This window comes from Sceloporus undulatus, chromosome 3, assembly GCF_019175285.1.
Source record: "Sceloporus undulatus isolate JIND9_A2432 ecotype Alabama chromosome 3, SceUnd_v1.1, whole genome shotgun sequence".
NCBI classification, from domain to species: Eukaryota; Metazoa; Chordata; class Lepidosauria; order Squamata; family Phrynosomatidae; genus Sceloporus; species Sceloporus undulatus.
Window position 1 is genome coordinate 273592963 of NC_056524.1, and position 15323 is coordinate 273608285.

At 43.9% G+C, this 15323-nt stretch overlaps 1 protein-coding gene across 1 annotated transcript; it reads left to right on the forward strand.

The window, feature by feature from the left end:
* The first annotated feature begins 3712 nt into the window (after positions 1–3712).
* Positions 3713–14600, forward strand: LOC121926418 (cytochrome P450 2D4-like). The gene is made up of 5 exons (XM_042459394.1): positions 3713–4183; positions 5064–5205; positions 6730–6917; positions 8436–8577; positions 13475–14600. Exons 1-5 carry the CDS (start codon positions 4004–4006, stop codon positions 13651–13653), a joined length of 831 nt encoding a protein of 276 aa, XP_042315328.1. The 5' UTR covers positions 3713–4003; the 3' UTR covers positions 13654–14600.
* The last annotated feature ends 723 nt before the right edge of the window (positions 14601–15323 follow it).

Below are 15323 nucleotides of genomic sequence, written 5' to 3' on the forward strand. Positions count from 1 at the left end.
CTGGAGGAGCTACAAAGGCCTAGTAGAGTATTCTCTCTAGGAATCTCTAGGTCTTTGAGTGCAACCTTTAGTTAACGTTGACCATAGAGTTGCACTGGAGGACCTAGAGATTCCTAGAGAACATATTAATCAAATCCATGAATAATCAAATCCACAAATATCAAAGCTGCACATATGGAGGGATGAGTGTATTGTTTTCTACCTTGCTTTTACAAATTGCCCTCTTTTATTCTATATTCCCAACAGCAAATGGTGGGAATCCTGTTGAGGCTATACTGTTTTTATCTGTGTTTTTAACCTGGTTTTTACCTTGATTTTACCTGATTTTACCATTATTTTTATTATTACCTTCTTTTTATTCTGCATCCCCTTTTTACCTGTGGTGGTCTATGAGCAGAATAAAGGCCCGGGACAGAATGCCTCAAAAGGGCCAAACTGCCCGGCATCGCTCTGCCCCAAAAAGAACACAGAAAAACTGGGTTCTTTTTGGGTCGCCATGCGCACATCACAAGTGTGCCAATGGCACACTCATGATGTAAGCGACGCACAGCAATGTCTATATGCATGCATCGCTTACGTTAAGATGGTGGCCGCTGTGCCATGCTAGGGTTAGGGACCATGTGGATGGTGCATGGTCCCTAACTGAACGGGCCAGTATTCTCTATCAGCTACTTAATAAAGTATACTTAACAAAGGCCCTGTTCAGACTGGCTATTTAAGTGGAGTTAGGACCCAACTCCACCCCCAGAGTGCCATGACTCAGCACCCTCCACACATCACACAGCGTCATGGTGCTCCTCCAACACTGCATCCCTACAATGCAGCGCCAAAGGAGCGCTGCCAAGCCGTGGCAATGTGGCTATGGCGCCATTTCTAGGACAGATCAGGGCCGCAGCATGTGGCTGCCATGGCCCTGATCCAGCTAGGAAAGGGGTGGCATCACACCGCACCTTGGGGCTATGTGCACAGCCCCAAACTAAGCTCTCTTGTCCCTCCCACTCCCAATATCTGATTGAAATATCACTCACCTGTGCTCCAATTGATGGCAGAATGGACCTCCTTCTCCCCATGCACCTAATGCCCAGTAAAATAGATTGAAGTGGGAAGATAGTGGCAGTATGCAACAGTTATGGATGAGTAAATTTAGGCTAACTGTTCTTACCAAAAATGCTGGGTTCCTAGGTGCGCAACCACAATTTAATATGTTTCAGGGGAAATTTAATATCGCAAATACTGTGGCCGGGGCAAGATCAGCCTTGGGATGAACCCTGTTAATATTGATTCCACATCACACAGAAGTCCATAGGCAATTTCAAATGAGTTTGCAATTTTATTAAGAAAATTAGCAACATGCACATATATGCCCTCTCTCTCTCTCTCTCTTTCAGACACACACACACACACACACACACACACACACACACACACACAGACACGAGCTAAGGAAACAAAGGTGGTCAAAAGCGAATAGAGGAGACCTTGCTAACAGTAATATTTCACCAGTTTGTGAGGCTTAAAATAAAAAATAAAATTTTTATTTATACCCCGCCCTTCCAACGATCAGGGCGGCTTACAAAAGAGTTAAAACATGACACAATCCATATTATCAAAACAAAAAGATTAAAACCATACAAATACAACAAGACTTCAAAAAATAACAGGAAAAAAAGCCCCATAGCCCAACCTCTTGGCCACGGAAGAGGAGGGAGGCCCACAGGATATTTATTCGGGGAATGCCTGTTGGAACAGGAAGGTTTTTAAGTCCTTCCTGAATTGGGCCAGGGTGGAAGATGAGTGGAGCTCAGTGGGCAGCGTATTCCAAAGGGCTGGGGCAGCCGTGGAAAATGTCCTCCGTGTGGTGGAGGCTAACCTAGCCCCAGGCACCTTCAGTTATTGCTGCCCAGACGTTCTGAGGGTGCGAGGCGGAATGTACGGGGAGAGGCGGTCCTTTAGGTATCCTGGGCCCAAGCCATTTAGGGCTTTATAGGTAATCACCAACATCTTATATTGAGCTCGGAAGCTTGATTGCAAACAATGGAGGTCCGGAACAGAAGTGGACTCAATAGTTGCCTTGGCAAGTGGGAATGGCCGGCTATTGAAACCAATCAAATGGAGACCACTGGCCAGTGGTATAAATATCCAAAAACCATGTCTCTGGGCAGTGGTCTTTGGCATGCAAGGATGGCCTGGCTGCCCAAGTAGTTTTCCAGAGATAAGAATGGTCAGAAAAGGTCAGACTATGATGTGAAAGAGATGTACAGCTTTCACCTTGGGCCAAACTCCCTCCATCCCTTCTGGAGACCCAAGGAATATTTATGGATTTCTTGAGTATCCTCTTGCAGACGGGTGCCTTGCTTCCTCCTTCTCTGGCGCTATCCTAATTTATGGCCATGTTCCAACGGTGGGCTTGCTCTTATAGCTCACCCAGGGTTCACTTACTTCAATGTTTAATATTAAATCGATATCAAATATGAGAAGGGTGATTGGGCACTTGGTCCCAGAATAACACTGTTTCATATTCATGATAACCCACTAGTCACAATTGTGACTCTATTGTCATGAATGTAAGTCTCCCCTTACCTTGTTTCCACTGAGGATTGCTTCCAGGATCCCCTGCGGATACCAAAATCCATGGATGTTCAAGTCCCATTAAATACAGTGGCATAGGACAATTGGACAATTTATCACATGGGGATTATAAACAGGGATTATCCTGTGAAAATTGTGCATTCGTAATTAAGATTTTCACACGATGTTGCAATTAAATGGCCATTATTCTGGGAATATTCCATGAATATTGCACAATTGCAATAAAGCTTTTCACACAAAGCCGTGTTGAAAAGCAATTAAAGTGTCATTAACCCACGAATAACCAGGCAATAAAAAGCAGCAAATCATCACAGGAAAATCCCAAAAGTGCTTTCTTGCTGTTTAGTGCCTGGTAATTCCATGGTTATTCCTGGGTTAATGGCTCTTTTATCGCACTGTGTCTGAAAATCTTAATTGCGATTTAATAGTAATTGCGCAATTTTCACGGGCTAAACCCCATTTAAACTTCCAGCTTTCTTCCATGTGATAAGGTCCATAGCAAAATGGTGTCCCTGGTATGAATGGCAGAATTAGGGTTTGCTTTTTGGAATGTATACTTTTAAAATAATATTTTCAAGCCATGGATACCTGAATCCATGGATAAAGATTCTGTGGATGTTGAGGACCAACTGTACTTTCTGTATTCACAGGAGCAGCCTTTGAACCCAGGACCCACATAGTCCATGCTGTAGGCAATGTCATATGCTCTTTTTTGTTCAATCATCGCTTTCCCTATGAGGACGAGTCTTTCAACAAGTTGATAAAGGCTGGTTTTCTGGTTGTTTACACACCATTTACTTTCTGGGGCAGGGTAAGTTTCCTCGTATTCTGTTCTTATCATTTTGATCCTGGTTTCAATGAGGCAGCCAAGTTACTCCAGGTAGGCTGGGAAAGAGTCCTACCAGAAACCTGGAGAACTACAGTCCATCAAAGCTGACAGTGAAGCAATTGTGCAACTCTAGCTGGCATCCTCTTTGTGGCACATCCATAAGTTAACCTTACACCTCCATGTGCCTATTTTGGTCACTGTGGAAGTTGTTATTCCTCTTCCCTTTCACTAGCCCACATGTTTCATACAATTTCCATTTGAGTAGCCAAACATACTGTAGTGATGGATCTCACCAGGGGAATTGCATCAAACATAGAGGTTCAATTAGCAGATGATAGAAAAGAGCGCTCTTTAATGAAAACCTTGGAAAACCAGTTAGAACAGACTGTTTTGGGCTCTATAGCCACAGAATCTGAGCTGGCATAAGGCCACTTCATCTTTATTTCTTTATTTGATAGTTTTCTCTAACTTGCTTTTGCAAAACAAATCTGAAGCTTGTGCAAACACAATTACTACCCATTCCCAATGCAAGGTATTTGAAGACTCTTTCTCCCATGTGTCTCTATTTTGGTTTATCATCCACAGATGTATGATGCTCTCCCAGGAGTTATGCATCACCTGAAAGGCCTTTATCGAGAGGTCTTGGAGTGCAATGACTTCATGCACAGTCTAGTGAAGGAAGAGGTTGAAAGCCACAAGGAAAGATGGGAGGAAGGGGACGCGCCTCGTGATTTCATTGATTTCTACCTGGATCAAATAGCAAAGGTCCTTCCCACTTTCCTTCCTTTTCTTTATTGGCTAGGATGGGATGGGAGAATATAGGGTCATATTTTGTGGCCTCCAGGATTCTCAGTCAGTTATATTTGTGGGGGGGGGGATCCCTAAACATCTGAGGAAGGAGACTGAGGCCCAGGAAAGCCCATGCTATCAGCTTCTTCCTTTCGGCTAGTCTCAAATGTGCTAAGAGATCCCTCATGAAATTCTGGAAGGCACCCAACTTTCCAAAGCCGCTGGAAAACCATTTGCTCCTTTTTGTTTGTAGTTGTTGTTGTTTTGGGGGGGTTATCAATTGAGAGGTAAAAAGGCTTAGGGTTGACTAAAATGGCATCACACTTGAGAAAAATCTGGCCATAATGCCTTTAAAAGGGCTTTAAATTCCCTTTGGTATCTTCTTGGGCTTCGTTCCAGGACCCCCCAAAATGTTTGGATGCTCAAATCAGATTATATCCTATGGCACAGTGAAATGGGGTCCCTTATATAAAGTGACCAAATTTGTTTATTTTTAATATTTTCACGCCATGGATGCTTGAATCTGTGGATGGAGAACCCATGGATATGGAGAGCCAGCTGTACCTTTAACAGTAACTACAAAACATGATACATTGCACAGGTATATAATATACAGTATAGTGTGAAGTATCCACACATTTCCATGCCAGCATTCTCGGAAGATGCCAGCCACAGATGCAGGTGAAATGTCAGGAATAAATTCTTCCAGAACACGGCCACAGAGCCCAAAAAAGCCACAAAAATCTATGGATGCCGGCCGTGAAAGCCTTCGACTCCATAATATTTTTGTTGCTGCTGCTGAGTTGCATGAAAACTACACTGATTTCTATTGTTTCTTAATGCATATTGATTTTAGACCAAAAATGACCTGACATCTACGTTCAATGAAGACAACTTGGTTCAAACAGCGGCAGACCTTTTGCTTGGAGGGATGGATACTGTGGCCACCACCCTTTGCTGGGGTTTCTGCTACCTGCTAAACCATCCAGATGTTCAAGGTAGGAAAGGAAGAAGCATAGAACCATAGAACCAAAGAATCCTAGAGTTGGAAGAGAACGCAAGGGCCATCCAGTCCAACCCCATTCTGCCATGCAGGAAATCTCAATCAAAGCATCTTCGACAGGTGCAGAAATAATGTTTGTGCATCTACGGTTTGGTCTTTACTCTGACACATGAACCTCTATGTTAAATGCTCTTCAAAGTAAATATGAGTTAGATGCTTTGTGGGGTGCAATTTTAGTTTCCTGGGGTGTTAGCCCTTTTAAAGGGAAGCAAAAATATCCAGGTATGAAAGTTGAACTTGTTAGAGTTCAGCCTTCCTCAGCAGAGCAGCAAAAGTGTGGGGCAAACTATTTTACATCTACCTTCCTAAAGAATAAATACTTACTCCAAAAAAATGGTTTAATAAATAATTACATAACAAAACCTAACTGACTGTAAGATTAACATTACTTGGGCTTCTACTCCACCAAAAGCATCAGAAGAAGTGGACCGGGGTCTACGAAAGCTCATGCTGACCATTTCTTACTTTCTTTCAGTTAGTCTTAAAGGTGTTATAAAATCTCTTTATATGTAAGATTAACAGTCTAGCATCTTGAAATAGAGACAGTTAGTCTTAAAGAGAGAAGGACCTAAATAGGAAACCCTATCTACTGTATATAATGAGGGGAAAGAGAATGCATAAGTTTCTTCCAACATATTTGCATTTGTGAGGTAGTGTTAATGGGGAGATAGATGTGCCAAACTGCATTGTTACTTGTTGGAACTTGAATTTGGTAAGCATGACTATCTGAAATGTTGGTGTTGCACGGGCTACTTTCCAGAAGACAAATGTTTTGCCTGAAATTTTGTTTGTTGTTAACTGCCCTCGAGTCGAATTCAACCCACGGCGACCCTGTGGATGAGACTTCTCCAAGACCCTCTGTCCTCTTCTGCTCTGCTCAGGTCCTGGAAAGTCATACCTGTGACCTTCCATCCTCTCTGAGGTTAAGAGAGTGTGACCCAGTGGGTTTACATAGCTGAGCCAGGCTTCAAACTCTGGGCTCCAAAGCTCAAACCATTAATCACATTGGCTCTTATCAAATTCTGCAGTGTGGCAGCATCCAGAGATGGGAATCATGCAGCCTCCCAGATAGTGTTGGAGCTCGCACCATCAGTTTTGCTTGCTAAGGATGCTGACAGCTGCAGTCCAACATCATCTGGAGGGATGTGTCATACCCACCCATGAGCCAGGCAGGAAGTGGGTATACGCAGGGCAAGCATATGTTTTTGTTGTTAACTGCCCTGGAGTTGATCTCGACTCATGGCAACCCTCTGGATGAGACATCTCCAAGACCCCCTTTCCTCTACCGCTTTGCTTAATTCCTGCAACCCCATAAAGCCCACAGTGATCTCCTTCATAGAGTCCATCCTCCCTCTGGCCTGTGGCCTTTCTCTCTTACAAGAGGCTTTTTTTAAATAAAGGGGATAGAAGAGGAGAAAAATTTCTTCTTCTATAAGTAAAACCAGTTATCTGTCTGCAGAAAACAGCTACAAAGAAATCAATGCTGTCCTGGGACCTTCTCGCACCATCACTTATAATGACCGGATTAAACTGCCGTACACCAACGCTGTGCTCCACGAGATCCTGCGCTTCAGCAACACGACGGGCGTTGGACCCTTGAGGACATGCTCACAGGACATTTCTGTGCTGGGCTTCCCCATCCCTAAGGTACAAAATCCACCCACCTGCAAGTGACCACTTAGCTGGTCAGGTAGGGATAATCTCGAGTAGAATCATGGAGGTGAAAGAGACCACAAGGGCCATCCAATCCAACCCCCTTCTGCCATGCAGGAACTCTCAATCAAAGCACCCCAAACAGATGGGGAGTCTGGTGGAGCCTCCTTCTGTGGAGGTTGTTAAACAAAGGCTGGATGGCCATCTGTTGCAGGTGCTTTGATTCAGTAGCTGGCCACCCCACATTCTGCAGGCAGCTATTGAGCCATTTTCAATCTGGTTGTCCTGAAATAGGAGCTACACTTCAAGAACGGTAGAGTATTAGTACTTAGTAACCCTGCAACTCACTATTAAAGGTAAAGGTAATGGTCGTCCCTTGATATGAATGTCTAGTCATAACTGACTGTAGGGAGCGGTGCTCATTTCTCTTACTCAGCCACAGATCTAACGTTGTCAAAGATGATTCTGTGAGTCAGGTGGCCAGCATGACTGCACCAGATGCTGTTACCTTCCCACCGAAGTGGTACCTGTTTATCTACTTGCACTTTTACATGCTTTTGAACTGCTAGGTTGGCAGAAGCTGGGACTAGTGATGGGAGCTCACTCCATCACACGGCGTTTGGGCCTTGAACTGCCAACCTTCCAATTTTCTAGTCTTCAGAATTGGCATCGTAACCACCAAGCCAATGTGGGATACCCACAAGAGTGTCCCGAATGCACAACAGGACCCATACAAATCAGCCCTGTTGTGCTTCTGACGCTTTGCTGACTGCCATATGTAGTAGTGGAAGAGCAGCCCTTTACTCATCTCGGTGATGCTAATCTCTGTTAGAAAACCAAAGAGCCAGTGTTGTCCAAAGACAACCCCATGATCATGCGGCCAGCATGGCTGCATGGAAGGCTGTTACCTTCCCATGAAAGTGTTAGCTATGTATCTACTTGTATTTGCGTACTTTCATACTGCTAAGTTGGCAGAAGCTGAGCCTGGTGACAGGAGCCCACCCCATCATGCAGCACTTGGGCCTCAAACTGCCAGCCTCCGGATCTTCCAATCGTCAGAATCGGTGTCTTAACCACTAAGCCACCACATCACCTTTTTAGTAACCTCACTAGTACCTACTACCTTTGCTTTGTTAGTTCTTGTGTGCGTGTGCATGTGTGTGCGTGTGAAAGTGTGTGCTTGTGTGTGTACTCCCCTTTTTAAAATAAAACTACATTGATTTGGACATTTCCTCTGGAGTTCTCTGGGTTTGGAACCATTGTACAAAGACCAAGCTCCCAGCCAGAAGTGACCCTGGCCCTCTCGCTGCTAAATTATAGAGCTAAATTAATTTCCCCATTGAATGCTATTTGTGGGTGCCCTGTTGTGACACCCTGCAGGTTAGACAACAAGCAACTTTTCCAAAAAGTATCTTTTCCAGAAACTTGGCCAATGGCCTTCCCAGCCTGTATTGCTCAATGGCCCTGACAGCAAACAAAAACCATTCATTGATTCATTCCTCCCCTTTGCAGGGAACGCTGGTCCTTCCCAACAACCACTCTGTGCTGTATGACCCAGATTTCTGGGAAACCCCTCGGAAATTCAACCCAAGGCACTTCCTTGATTCAGAAGACAACTTTGTAAGCAATGAAGCTTTCATACCTTTTTCAACAGGTAGGAACTAATACCAATCTTTCCTCTCTCCCCCAAGAATGGAAACTATGAAGTTTAAAAATCTGTGACAGAAGTCATCATGAAGTCATCTAAGAATTGCTTGGAGGACTAACAGGACTCCTGGACCTTTAATAGTTGGATAGAAGTTCAGAGGTTTCAGAACCACTGAACCACATTGCAAAATTAGGAGCCCAAGAGAGATGGGAAAATAGGTAAATTCTGATTCCTCTCACTTCCTTTCGGAGGTAGAGATCTTGTAGCACCTTTGAGACTAACTGAAAGAAAGAAATTGGCAGCATGAGCTTTCGTAGACTTCAGTCTACTATTGTAATATATATTTGTGATTCTGTGTCTTCAAGTGGACTCCAGTTTATGGAAACTATGTAGAGCCACCCTTGAAAAGGGTTTGGAAGCTGCAGCTGGTGCAAAACACAGCAGCCAGGCTAGCGTCAGGTGTGCATTTTAGAATTAGAAAATGAGGGATGTGCTGCAGTATTGTTGTGGAACAAAATGTTGACAAGCCATGCTTTTGTTAAAAAGGCTTTTATTTATCTTGCTGCTGACACATTTCAGGAGGACCCTTCTTCAAGAGCTGGTTCTTCTAGCCAGAGTTTCTAGCGTTGAATCCATGCACTTTAGAGACCAAATAATGAAGGCCCTGTAAGAACTGCAGTGGCTTCCAATTTGCTTCCAAACTCAACTCAAGGTGCTGGCGCTGGTGCAGGGCTGGAGCCTGATTCTGCTCTGGCCAGAAGTAGGCCGGAACTTGACTTTAAATACCAGTGGTTTGAACTGTCTTAAATTTCTACTTTTCTTTACATCACCTGAGATCCTGTGACATAGGATGGAATATAAATGATCAGATAAATTCCCTTCCAAGGATTCTTACAGTTATGGTTTGAAAAAGTAATTTTCCTAAGCCTTGTCACCAGACGATTGTTGTTGTTTCCCTAGATATCCAGTAGCAGAGCACTGAAATTCAAAATGACCTTTATAGATTAGACAGCTGGGCCAAAATGAGCAAAATGAATTTCAACTGGGCGAAATGTAAGGTATTGCACTTAGGCAGGAAAAAAATGAAACGCACAGATATAGGTTGGGGGACACCTGGCTGAATGAGACTTGTGAAGGGGATCAAGAAGTCCTAGTAGTCCACAAGTTGAACATGAGTTGACAGTGTGATGCAGCAGCTAAAAAGGCCAGTGCAATTCTTGAGTCTGAACACTTCTCATCGCATGGCCTGCTCCCATGACATTCTTGCAAACAAGCTTGTAAAATGTGGACTAGACAAGGTAACTGTTAAATGGATTTGTAACTGGTTGACCAGCTGAATGCAAAGGATGGTCAGCAATGGCTCCTTTTCTTCCTGGAGAGAAGTGACCAGTGGGGTCCCACACGGCTCTGTCCTGAGCCCAGTGCTATTCAACATCTTTATCAATGACCTGGATGACAGAATTGGGAGCACACTTATCAAATTTGCAGATGACACCAAATTAGGAGGAATAGCTAATACCCCAGAGGACAGGATCAAGATTCAAAATGACCTGAATAGACTAGAAAGTTGGGCCAAAGCTAACAAAATGAAATTCAACACAGAGAAATGTAAGGTATTGCACTAAGGGTGGAAAAATAAAATGCACAGATATAGGATTATGGGGGACACCTGGCTGAATGAAACTATGTGTGAAAGGGATCTAGGAGTCCAAGTAGACCACAAGTTGAACATGAGTCAACAGTGCGATGCGGCAGCTAAAAAGGCCAATGCAATTCTAGGCTGCATCAATAAAAGTATAGTGTCTAGATCAAGAGAAGTAATAGTGCCACTGTATTCTGCTTTGGTCAGGCCCCACCTGGAATACTGTGTCCAGTTCTGGGCACCACAATTCAGAAAGGACATTGAGAAACTGGAGCGTGTCCAAAGGAGGATGACAAAAATGGTGAAGGGTCTGGAAACCATGAAGCCCTATGAGGAGAGACTTAGGGAGCTGGGGATGTTTAGCCTGGAGAAGAGAAGGTTAAGAGGTGATATGATAGCCCTGTTTAAATATTTGAAGGGATGTCATATTGAAGAGGGAGCAAGCTTGTTTTCTGCTGCTCCAGAGATCAGGACTTGGAGCAATGGATGCAAGCTACAGGAAAAGAGATTCCATCTCAACATTAGGAGGAACTTCCTGACAGTAAGGGCTGTTCGACAGTGGAATGCACTCCTTCCTCGGAGGGTGATAGAGTCTCCTTCCTTGGAGGTCTTTAAACAGAGGCTGGATGGCCATCTGTCAGGGATGCTTTGATTTGGATTTCCTGCATGGCAGAATGGGGTTGGACTGGATGGCCCTAGTGGTCTCTTCCAACTCTATGATTCTATGAAAGTGGGCCAAACTCCCAGAGGCTGACCAGTGCCTCCAGAAATTGGATTATCCAAACTCCTTTTTGTTCCTGTCCTAAGGACCAGAGCACAGCTTTGGTGTAGTTTCCTGTTGTTTTGGAGGCATGCATTGTCTAACTGACATGCCCCCAAAGCAGCTGGAAGCCTCTTCATTGGGACCATGTGTTTCGCCCCCTACAAGCCCTAAACTCTGGGGCAAGATATCTGAAACACCGGCTCTTCCCATAAGAGCTTGCAAGAAATGTGAGCTCTTCAGAAGCCAATGTGGCATAGTGACTGTGTTGGACTGTGACTCTGAAGACCAAGTTTCACATTCTTTCTCTCTCAGCTCAAAAGGGCCCCCTGGGCAAAGAACAAGCAGAAACAATGAAAATAGTTTTCTGTGGGGTTTTTGGGGCTATGTGGCCATGTTCTAGCAGAGTTTCTTCCTGACGTTTCGCCAGCATCTGTGGGATCAGAGCATGCTGGTGAAACGTCAGGAAGAAACTCTGCTAGAACATGGCCACATAGCCCAAAAACCCACAAAAAACTATGGATGCCGGCCATGAAAGCCTTCAACTTCACAATGAATATAATCTGTTGTTGTGTGCCTGAAAGTCATTTCCAGCTTATGGCAACCCTAAAACAACCCTCTGGGTGATCTTGGCCACATCACACTCTCTCAGCTTCAGAGGAAGGCAAGGCAAACCCTCTCTGAACAAGCTGGAGTTTATCAGACAAGGGGAATTGGAAGTATAATCCAATGGCAATCCAAACGCAATCCTGGGGTTTCACATTATTGCATGAGAGGTGATCACACACAGCTTTAGGCAATGGGAAGTTATTTTCGGGCAGTGGAAAGTCAGTTCGAACGCAATTCAAATTCACGTAAATTGGCTGAACTAGCGAAATCACATGAATGCGTTCTGGCCCCACTTTCTTTTCATTCGAAATTAAGAGAAATTCCTCACACGTGATAAACTCCCCTGTGATAGGGTTTGTGATAGGGTTGTCCAACTGCTTTATCACACTGGGGGACAAACAGGATTTAAGCAAGAGTTAAACTAGAGAAAACCAGGAAATGTCGTGTGATAAACATCAGGCATTTCCTGGTTTTCTCTAGTTTGCCTCTCGTTTAAATCCTGTTTGTCCCCCAGTGTGATAAAGCAGTTAGGGTTGCCATAAGCTGGAGATGACTTGCAGGCACACAACAACAACCTATTTCCATTGTTTTTGTTTGTTCATTGCCCAGGGGGCCCTTTTTGACCCGAGAGCTAACACAGAAATGCTTTAAATAAATAAACCAAACCCCATTGCAGGGCTTCCTTGCCATGGTTTATCCAGAGGAGGTTTGCTATTACCATCCTCTGAGAGAGTGTGACTTGCCCAAGGCCACCCCATGGATCTCAATGGCTGAGCAGGGATTCAAACCCTGGTATCCATGGCTATATTTGGTGCTTTCCATAGTGGTAGAATCGAAAGATATAGCCATATTGGTCTGCAGAATCAGTACAGAGAGAGGTCTTGTGACACCTCCGAGACTAACTGAAAGATAGAAACTGGCAGCATGAACATTCGTAGACTTAAGTCTACTATCCAAATGAATTTGGTGAAGTGGAGGCCAGGCACAGACATATATATGTGATAGATATGTGAGGATGTCAATTCAAATTGCAAATCCTTTTTGTATGGAAATGAAGTTGCAGGTCCAGTTTTAACTTTATGCACTACTAAAACTGGGCCTGCAACTTCATTTCCATACAAAAAGGATTTGCAATTTGTATTGACATCCTTACATACCAATGGTATCTATATGTCTGTGCCTGGCTTCTACTCCACCAAATGCATCTGAGGAAGTAGACTGAAGTCTAAGAAAGCTGTTTAGCCTGGAGAAGGTTAAGAGGTGATATGATAGTCCTGTTTAAATATTTGAAGGGATGTTATATTGAGGAGGGAGCAAGCTTGTTTTCTGCTGCTCCAGACACTAGGACCCGGAGCAATGGATGCAAGCTCCAGGAAAAGAGATTCCACCTTAACATTAGGAGGAACTTCCCTATAGTAAGAGCTACAGTATTTGACAGTGGAAGATGCTTCTGCCTTGGAGAGTGGTGGAGTCTCCTTCCTTGGAGATCTTTAAACAGAGGCTGGATGGTCATCTGTCAATGGGGATGCTTTGAGAATTCCTGCATGGCAGAATGGGGTTGGACTGGATCAGGGCCCTTGGGCTCTCTCCCAAATCAATGATTCTGATTGATGCTGCCAACTTCTTTCTTTCAGTTAGTCTCAAAGATGCTACAAGATCTCTCTACATCCTGGTATCCACAGTTGTCCAATGCTCAAACCACTACACCATGCAGTCTCTCAACATATATGGTTTAAAGTAAAAACCAGTTGTACTGCCACAGTAGGACTGCATTTGGAAAACAGGAGGATTGCATCTGTTTTGAAATGGTTTTTTTTTAAAAAAAAAAACTAAAAAACTCAGGTAACCCACCTTCTCCAAAAATAACGCTCCTCTCTTACTTCTCCTTCCAGGCCGTCGAACGTGTGTAGGAGAATCACTAGCCCAAATGGAGCTCTTCATAGTCTTTACTAGCCTAGTCCGGGGTTTCAGGTTCCAGCTGCCAGAAGGAGTAGAGGAAGTCAGCTTGGATTACGTTTTGGGGGGCACCCGGCATCCGCTCCCCTTTGAGATCCATGCAATTCCTCGATAATCTGCTTGTCTTTAAGACACTTCTGGGAGTAGTGCATTCAAGGCGGATGGAGAGAGTTTGGAGACATCAGTTGGCCATTTCTTTGTCACTCAGGAACATGGGCCTCCTTCCAGTGGCACAAAACCTCTCCAAACGACTGCCATCAGCTTTGCCTTCAAGAGAGCTTCAATACAAAGGAAAGCCACCCAGAAAAAAAGCAGCAAGTGAGAATATCAAATGCATACCTTCTGGCATTTCACAGATGATGAAAACTGGGGGAAACATGTTACCCAGGAGAGGCTGCAGGATTTTGCTTTTTCCTGAGCCAACTGGGAAGGAAAAGATTCTGCTCATCCTCAGTTTGCCCCCAATGAGTAAAGTGAGTGTGGTCTACTTTTGCACTTTGAACTCAGTTTGCAGCAATTGATGTAAGATGAGGATAAAAGGGGAAAGCGGGAGGAAAAAGAGGAACAGGGGCATTTTAATAGCAGCAAAAAGGTGGGATGGCAGAGGATTCACTGGAATTTTCCCTACCGAACTGGGACAGTTGGAGGGTATGCAAAGTGGGTATCAATCTTACAAATTGTGGAATAATCAGAGTGTGAAAATCAGGATAGAAATTGGTGATTACTCTGAATGCTGATTATTTCTCATATTGTAAGATTTGTTTGTGGTAATCCATATATATACTGCAGCCACTGAAGAAGGCCATAGGTTGAAACACATCTGGTTGAAAACAGCGATGGATGGGAAACATAGGGCACCCAAGGAATTCATTTCCCACCAAGTCTCTCATCACAAGCCATTATCTTTCAAAGGACTTCTGGGACATTAGAGATCCATCAGTGTATTCTCTGAAACCACAGGACTTGACTTCTTCCTCTTATTGAGTACTTCAATATTACTTGGTTTATTTGATAGTTTTTAACAGCATATATATTTTAATATTGTTCTTATAGACTGCGTTATATTTCATATTATATAAATACCTAACTTTTTTTCTTATTGTGAAGTCGAAGGCTTTGAGGGCCGGCATCCATAGTGTTTTGTGGGTTTGGGGGGCTCTGTGGCCATGTTCTAGCAGAGTTTCTTCCTGACGTTTTGCCAGCATCTGTGGCTGGCATCTTCAGAGAATGCTGGCCTGGAAAGGACTTGGCTATACAGTATATATTGTGTGACCTTATTATTACAAAGGCTAGGTTGTTATTCTCCTATATTGAGGATGGAGCAAGCTTGTTTTCTGCTGCTCCAGAGAACAGGACATGGAGCAATGGATTCAGACTGGAGGAAAAGAGATTGCAGCTCAACATTAGGAGGAACTTCCTATCCTGACAGTAAGAGCTGTTCAACAGTGGAAGAGGCTGCCTGGAAATGTGGTGGGGTCTCCTTCGGTGGTTTTTAAGCAAGGTCTGGATGGCCATCTGTCAGGAGTGCTTTTATTCTGTTTCCCTGAATGGCAAAATGGGGTTGGACTGGATGGCCCTCTTCCAACGCTAGGATTCTATGATTCCATGCATCAGTCCTGTCTATCAGTGGGAACCACAGTTCAAAACGTTCATAAAGGATACTGACCAGCTGGACCAAGTTCAGGTGTCAGAAATCCCCTGCATTCATTTATTCATTTGGGGTTTCTGTCATGAGGATTATAAGTTTAGGGTTTTGTTTAAATATTATAAGGATAAGATAGTAGT

Excerpts from the sequence above, each read along its gene's own strand:
- LOC121926418 (XM_042459394.1), top strand. The coding sequence starts at position 4,004 with ATGTATGATGCTCTCCCAGGAGTTATGCATCACCTGAAAGGCCTTTAT. Across the intron at positions 5,206-6,729 it reads AAACCATCCAGATGTTCAAG|AAAACAGCTACAAAGAAATC; the intron begins GTAGGAAAGGAA and ends ATCTGTCTGCAG. Across the intron at positions 6,918-8,435 it reads TGGGCTTCCCCATCCCTAAG|GGAACGCTGGTCCTTCCCAA; the intron begins GTACAAAATCCA and ends TCCCCTTTGCAG.